The sequence below is a fragment of the Melanerpes formicivorus genome, unplaced genomic scaffold, assembly GCF_026170545.1.
Source record: "Melanerpes formicivorus ecotype bairdi unplaced genomic scaffold, bMelFor1.0.p_v2 SCAF_33, whole genome shotgun sequence".
NCBI lineage: Eukaryota > Metazoa > Chordata > Aves > Piciformes > Picidae > Melanerpes > Melanerpes formicivorus.
The window spans coordinates 6,614,523-6,622,050 of NW_027142385.1; the positions used below are offsets into that span (position 1 = coordinate 6,614,523).

General features: G+C 48.2%; 1 protein-coding gene across 7 annotated transcripts in view; it reads right to left on the bottom strand.

Moving 5' to 3' along the window:
• CCDC187 (coiled-coil domain containing 187) overlaps positions 1 to 7,071 on the bottom strand; it is a 48,924-nt gene extending 41,853 nt beyond the window's left edge. For 4 of the 7 annotated variants that reach the window (XM_068155869.1, XM_068155871.1, XM_068155872.1 and 1 more), the window contains exons 1-6: positions 6,883 to 7,071; positions 6,439 to 6,522; positions 5,180 to 5,223; positions 3,852 to 3,945; positions 2,045 to 2,111; positions 1,023 to 1,597 (exon numbers count right to left, since the gene is read on the bottom strand). In XM_068155869.1, coding sequence (XP_068011970.1) covers positions 1,023 to 1,597; positions 2,045 to 2,111; positions 3,852 to 3,945; positions 5,180 to 5,223; positions 6,439 to 6,481 — 823 coding nt within the window. In that variant the 5' untranslated portion in view covers positions 6,482 to 6,522; positions 6,883 to 7,071. The remainder of the gene's footprint in view (positions 1 to 1,022; positions 1,598 to 2,044; positions 2,112 to 3,851; positions 3,946 to 5,179; positions 5,224 to 6,438; positions 6,523 to 6,882) is intronic. The other 3 variants (XM_068155874.1, XM_068155873.1, XM_068155870.1) reach the window with 3 other exon arrangements.
• Positions 7,072 to 7,528: the final 457 nt, after the last annotated feature.

A 7,528-nucleotide genomic window follows, 5' to 3' on the forward strand; every position in this document is an offset into this window, starting at 1 on the left:
ACTAGCCTTCCCCCTGAGAATGTTCAAAGAGGCTCAGCAGGGATTGTGGCTTTGGCTTCTGAGTATTAGGAGGGGTAAGGCTGCATGGTGATGACCAAACATGCTGCCTGATCCAGCTGAAGTGGGGAGACAGCAGCACAACACCTGCTCCCACAAGGTGTGCTCCATGAAATTCTTCCATACACCACTTGACAAGGTGAGTTGGAGCAAATCTAAGGGAAGTGCCCATGGAAGCCAGTGCTGTGTGACAGTGATCACAGTGCTTGATGAATTAACAGTAATGCTATTAGAGCAATAAGATTTATTATGTACAGCTTTTCAGCTCCTCTTCTCTAGTCTGATATACCCTCAGTAATCCCCCCCTGGCTGAGGAGCTTGCTGAGCAGGCAGGCTGGCTGAGCTGGCTGCAGGCAGTCCTCCCTCTCCAGTCTGTGCATCCCTTACAGCAATCTGAGATCTTCACTCACACTAAACTGAAGTGACAGCTGTAGATGGATGGTTCTTCAGGCCCAGATTTAGCCGCAAAGCAGGATAAGGAAGTCTAATAATATTTGTTTTCAGATCCACACTAGTTCCACTGAATGAACTGTTAAATCCCTTGCAATGCCTCTGAACTACACAACTCCTGTTTTAAATACCTGTGATGCCTCTCTGCACTCTGTGCTGCTGTCTCCCACTTTGTGCTTTATATGTGGCAAAAGGAAGAATGTGGGGAGGGGGAAGGGGAGAAAGTAATGTATTTGCAGCAAATAGTTTACTATTTTGTGGAAAGGAGTGTATCAATTTGTGCAGTCTGGGGTGTAAATCCAGCAAACTCTGCCAGCAGGTTGATACTGAGAGCTCAGGGAGGTTTAGAGCTCCCCCCAGGGCTTAAGCAGAAAATGAATTTATCACATGAACGTGGTTGCTGCCCAGCATAAACCAAAGTGTGGGGTGGAAGCGGTGTGGTCAGTTACTCAGCTGTGCCAAAGTACTGCTACATGGCTTCAGCCTTTCTCCAGAGATGCCAGACTGCTACTGACCTCTGTAAGCTGGAGCAGGAGGAGCAGACACCATTTTGCACACCTTTCTCTTCAGGGGTCTCTTTTGCAGCAGCTCTTTAGCACAGGCAGAATTCAGGCACTTCTCCTGCTGAGATGCTGCTCGCTGCTTTCGCTTCTGCTCCTGGATTCTCTTCTTGAGTTGCTCTAACTTATTCCGGGGTGGTTTTTTCCACAACACTTGCAATTTCTCATCATCTGGCTTGCTGGCTGATGAAAGGTGGTATGTAGGCAGCAGGACTGCTGTGGGCACAGGAACATTGCTCCAGCTGCCTTGTAGGACAGCTGATAAGGGACTGGGAGGAGGGTGATGCAGGGAGAAGGGAGAAGTTTCTTTCTGTATTGCGTAACCTCCTGGGTCTGTCTGCTCACCAAGACTGTCCCTTTGTGGTCTGTACAGGCTCTTTGCAGGTGACCAAGTCCCAGCTGTGCCTTCACCATTCATAGCCACCCTCAGGGGCAGAGGGGTCATTCTGGATGGACCAAAGCTCACAGCAGGGCTTCTGAGGGAACAGGTCTGTGACCAAGCAGAGGAGGGAGCAGCACAGTTTCCTTGTCTTGAAAAAGATAAACAAGATTGAACATGCAGGGTGTGTTGTTAATTGGTCAGGAGGCTGAATGACAGCTGAGTTGCTACAGCATGCTCTGATGGTGATCTCAGTGTCTCCACAGGATCAGTATCTAGCCAGTTATCAGCATTTGGGCAAATTAAGATAATATTGGGAACTTGCCAAGCAAACCATGGTCTGATAAGCACTATCTGCCTGTCTGACAAGCATGGGCAACCTGACTATAACACAGAGGGCTGATGTCAGGGCACTCCCTGGCTGTTCCGTGGGCTTCTTGGGCAGTATTTCTGAAGGGGAAATTGTTTGGTGACTTTTCCTTTTTTTCTAATAGCAAGGTGATCAACTTTTTCTGTGCATCCCAGAATTTCAAACCCCCTCATGTGTGCCTCCACCTCTTCATCCACCAAACGCTAAACATGAAGGTTATTCATTTACCTGAAGGCTGGAGGGTTCTCATTGCTCTGTGCCACGTCCAAAGCTTTTGCATCTCTGTTCTCACCATCTACAGCATAGTAAATTTGTGTCAATGTCAAGGTCACAAAGGTTCCTTAACCATCAAATTAAACCTGGTCCTTTTACTGAGGGCTATTCCCTGACCAAATGTGGCCCTTTCAACATCTGGGTACAGTTTTGTCCATAGCTGGTAACAAGCCTGCCAGCATGTGAGAGTTTGTTTTGTGGTGCATAGCTCTCTGTGCTCACTGTCTCCACATCACCCAGGTTTGCAGGGCAGGCTGAGAGTTTGGTTACTAGCTTGCACAGAAACCCATACTACATTTAGCAGTATCTTTAGTACCTTCAGTACCCTGTGCCCCAGCTACTTGAGCACCACCAGAGTGTATGGTGTTGAAGTGTGCTCCACCAGCTCACATCGTGCCCCTGTCATTCAAACCCAGTGACAAACATTTGTCTCATTTTCCCTCCCCTGTTTCACATGGCTTGGAAGCAAGAAAAAAAGATCAGCATGCAAACCCACAAGCTCCAGCAAAGCCTCCAGCAGCTCAGCTAAACACACATCTCCTGTTATCCTCATTAGCAAGGCCAGGGTCCAGGCAGTGAGCTGTTGCCATGAGCATGGTACAAAGCCCTGCTGCTTAGGGAGGAAATAAATATTAAAGGCTGGCAGCTTAAATTGTTCCCAGCCAGCAAACCATCCCAAGAACAAACACTTTGCAGATGCAAAAATAATAACAAGTGAGGTCTGATCTTGTCATTAGTTTTTGAGAGTCTTCTGGAATTTGGTTACATTTCCTGCTTTTTTCTTATCCCACTCTGTCCTTTAGTGAGGATTTTAACCACACTTTGCTTTTCCTGCAAAAGTAAGCAAAAAAAAAAGAAATGCTGCATTTACATCACTGCAGTTACCTCTGAGAAACAGCCTCAGAGGGTAAGCACAAGTAGCTTTTACTTTGCAGCAGCTGGTGGGTGTTAATGCTGCATGGAATCATAGACTTGTTCAGGCTGGAAAAGACCTTACAGGTCATCAAGTCCAGCCTCGAACCCAACACTACCAACCCTGCTGCTAAGCCATGTCCCTCAGCACCACACCTTACACATCTTTTAAATGCCTCCAGGGATGGGGACTCCACCACTGCTTGTTTCTTCCCTGGGACATCCCATTCATTGAAGAAAATTTTCCCTATGTCCAACCTAAACCTCCCCTGGCACAATTTGAGGCCATTTCCTCTTGCCCTATCACTTGTCACTTGGGAGAAGATACCAACCCCCACATCACTCCAGTCTCCTTTCAGGAAGTTGCTGGGAGTAAGAAGGTCTCCCCTCAGCCCCTTTTCTGCAGGCTGAACAATCCCAGATCCCTCAGGCATTCCTCACAAGACCTGTTCTCCAGACCCTTCACCAGCACTTCTCTGGACACACTCCAGAAATACTCTTCTTGGAGTGAGGGGCCCACAACTGAAGCCAGTGTTTGAGGTGCAGCCTCACCAGTGCCAAGTGCAGGGGGACAATTCTTGCCCTGGTCCTATTGTCCACACTACTGCTGATACAGGCCAGGATGCTGTTGGCCTTCTTGGCCACCTGGGCACATTGCTGGCATCTTTTGCCTGAGCTCTTCAGCAAAGTGTGACTCCTCTTGCTATTCTTCTGGGAACATTAAGAGAAAGCTGATGAAAACAGACACTTCCCCCACTAACGAGGACCTTTCACTACCTTCCTTCCTTCTCATCCAGCACCAAAGCAGCACCCCCTGCCTCAGCAGTTTCCCAGTTAACTCAGAACTCACCAAAGCTTTTTTCATGCCAAAGCTTTCTCCTGGCTGCCTGTGATTTGGCACAGCTCCTCGTTTGATGATCAAATTTGTTTTCAATCCTTTGTAGCTGTGAAAAGACAGATTTTCCTTTGGATAGGAGACATATGTTTTTTCTTTTGCTGTGGTAGCCTTTGCTGGCATACTCTGTTTCTCTGATTAATTTTGCAGCTCCTAGTTACTCTGTAAACACTGGCATGCCTGAGCATGTTCCATGTGGTACTTCCTACAGTTGGAAAGAATGCAACTCACAGGGAAGATGAGAGCTGAAATCACCTCTCTCTGTTATTGACACTTTGCATCAGGTTTTCACTAGAGCTGCTCTGCTGTTTTGAAACCAGTGTTAAGCTGGCAGTACCCCAACCAACAGCACCTTCTCCAGTGTGGTAGCAGTGCGAAGCCTTGACTGCACCAGGAGCACTGTGTGTGTTTGGGTGGTGTTATGCATTCAGCCAAGCAGTTTCACTGTTGTGCTTGATATGAACATTATTATTATGTTTCCTACTAAGAGGATCATAAGACAGGGAGAATTCAGAGGACATGAGGGCCATGAGGATGAGCAGAGGGCTAGAGCACCTCTCCTATGAGGACAGACTGAAGGAGTTGGGGCTGTTCAGTCTGGAGAAAAGAAGGCTCCAAGGTGACCTAATTGTGGCCTTCCAGTATCTGAAGGGATCCTACAAGAAGGTTGGGGAGGGACTTCTCAGGCTCTCAGGTAATGATAGGACTAGGGGGAATGGAATGAAGCTGGAGGTGGGGAGATTCAGGCTGGAGGTGAGGAGGAAGTTCTTCACCATGAGAGTGGTGAAGCCCTGGAATGGGTTGTCCAGGGAGGTGGTTGGGGCCCCATCCCTGGAGGTGTTTAAGCCCAGGCTGGATGAGGCTCTGGGCAGCCTGATCTAGTGTGGGGTGTCCCTGCCCATGGCAGGGGGGTTGGAACTAGATGATCCTTGTGGTCCCTTCCAACCCTGACTGATACTATGACACTATGACATCCCAGCTCAGTGCCAGCTATGACTCCTCCCAGGCTTCCCACCACAAGCAAGGCAGCTTTATCTCTTTTTGTCACTGATTCTGAAGAGTGCTGTGGAATTTGAGGAATTTCCTTGCTTCTTACCTGATTCTCCTTTTGTCATTAAGGAAATGATTAAAAATGTTTGCTTTCATTGGAAAAGGACAAACAAAATGGGATGTTCACAGCACTTTTAATGACACTATTTCCATGAAAGAAAACTGGAGGCAACGCACAGGCAGCTGACAGAAAGCCAGCAAGTGACAGCAAGTGTTCCCTGACCCACACTTACCACTGCTTGGGCTTTCCGAAGACTCTTCCAAGCCAAGGCCACATCTGTGGAAGCAAGAGATGAAAGACATGCTTTAGCATCTCTTCACACATGTCTTCACTATGGACAACTTCCCCTCCCACCCAAGCCTGAACAGATTGTAAAGCTGATGGCTGAAACACAAGCTGCTCCTGAAAAATTGTGTCTGGGCTGCTTTTATGTGCAGCTTGTTTTCAGTGTGTGCTTCATTCTGTCAGAGCTGATTCTCTGACAACATGGACCTGCTGGAGCTGGTCCAGAGGAGGGACACAAAGATAATCAGAAGTCTGGGGGAGCTGTCCTGTGAAGACAGGCTGAAAGAATTTGGGCTGTTCGTCCTGGAGAAGAGGAGGCTTGAGGGAGACCTTGTAGCTGCATTTCAATACCTGAAGGACGTACAGGAAGGCTGGGGAAGGACTGTTTAGAAGAGCTGGTAGTGATAGGATGAGGGACAATAGTCAGAAACTGGAGCAGGATAGATTTAGGTTGGACATAAGGAAGAAGTTCTTTACCATGAGAGTGGTAAAATACTGGAACAGGCTGCCCAGGGATGTGGTTGAGGCCTCATCCCTGGAGATACACAAGATCAGACTTGATGTGACCCTGGGCAGCCTGATCTAGCTGGAGATGTCCCTGCTGACTGCAGGGGGGTTGGACAAGATGACCTTTGAGGGTCCCTTTCAACCCAGTGCAATCTGTGAATCTGTGATGCAGTTTGAGCTGTGTTGGTGCTTATTCAGCAAAATCCTCCCTGATGGCTGGCAATTATGCACATCTTCAATAAAAGGCTGAGCTGAATTTCCCAACGCAGCCCTGTTTGCTAGCAGTTACTTCCAGAAAGCCCCAAGTAATCAGAGGTTTACTTGTGAGAGTAAGAATGTGCCACATGTCTTTTTAGAGAAGAAACAAAGCAACACATCAGAAAGAGGGCAGCTCCTAGAGTGAACTTCTTGCATACATTCAACAGTAATTAAGTCTTGATGACATCAGGCTGAGGCAGATTCATAGAGCAGCTTTCTGTTAGAGAGCAGCATGAAGTGGGGAGTTTTGGCATTACTCTGAGAGCTACAAGCCCAGTTAGAAAAGTGTCCAGCACTCTCCAAACTATTTGACCCATGCAATCCAGACTCAATTAAACACTAAAGGCTTTCAATAAGTGATAAATCCTTGGTTTGAAACAAAGTCATCCAACTCTCTGCTGTACCTGTACAGAGGAAAATGGAAGCTCATTACCCACGTACCAGCTAGAGGATCTGATTCTCCAGGTGCCAAACTGTGATCCATCTTCCAGCTGTGCTAGAGTTCTGCTTACTGTGTATCTCTGTCTGAAAGAACCAAAAGGATCTGTCATTGCTGCCCTTTGAGAGCAGCCCCAGGCATTTTTATGCCTCTGTGCTGTTTTTCCTCATCTGTAGTTGCTGACTGCCCATAAATATCCTCAGCATCTACGTTTCTGTGGTGTTTGCAAACCTGTTGTCATTCATTTTCTCAGCCTTGGGGGAGTCTCAGGGAGAGACAGGGATATGACACAGCTGGTAAGTGTCCTGCTCTGGGTCAATACACCCTGAAGAGCTGCCCTAAGAGCACAGGAGTCTAATGTGCTCATTTGAGGCAATGACTGTGCTGAGGGTCAAGAAAGTCATCTCTCTCCCATGGCTTCCTGCTACTGCCTGCTTAACACTTACCTTTTGGAGCCTCATCCATGGAATAGTGTCTCTACTTAGGAGCCAGAGAAGCACTTTAGAAATTATCTATGCAGTCTTTTTGTTGTGGCTAATCCCAGAAGGCACTTCCAAGGGAGGTGTCAGAAAGATCTCAGCACTAAACATCCCATTTGCTGCTCCTTCCCTAGGCTGAGCCATCTGCAGGTACCAGCTCTCTGGCACCAACTGGGAATGCAATTCTTCTGACACAAGAAGCAGGTCACTCCCTGCCTTGCCCATGAGCAATGGGAGGTGCGGGAGGACGTCCAGAAAAGTCCCACCAGCCCAGGCAGCCATCAGCCACTGCCACACCTTTGTTTGAGCCACTCTGTCTAGGGCGACAGCAGCAACAGCATAGGGAGAGGCTGCAAGGAACAGAGGAGAAGTAAACAGCAACAAGAGGAGCCTGAAGGCTGATCTCAGCTTGCAAACACGTGGCAAGCTGCCAGCAGCTTTCTTGACAAGTCCTTGTGTCCCTTCCAGGGCGTCTGGCATCCTGGCAATGACTGCTTCCAGTGCTGGATAGCTGCAGAGAAGAGGGCAGGGCAGGGCAGTGGAGGAGCAGGGTGACCAGCTTGGGGCCCAGGTGGAAGCAACTCTGCACTTGGGGGATAGAGAGAGAATATGG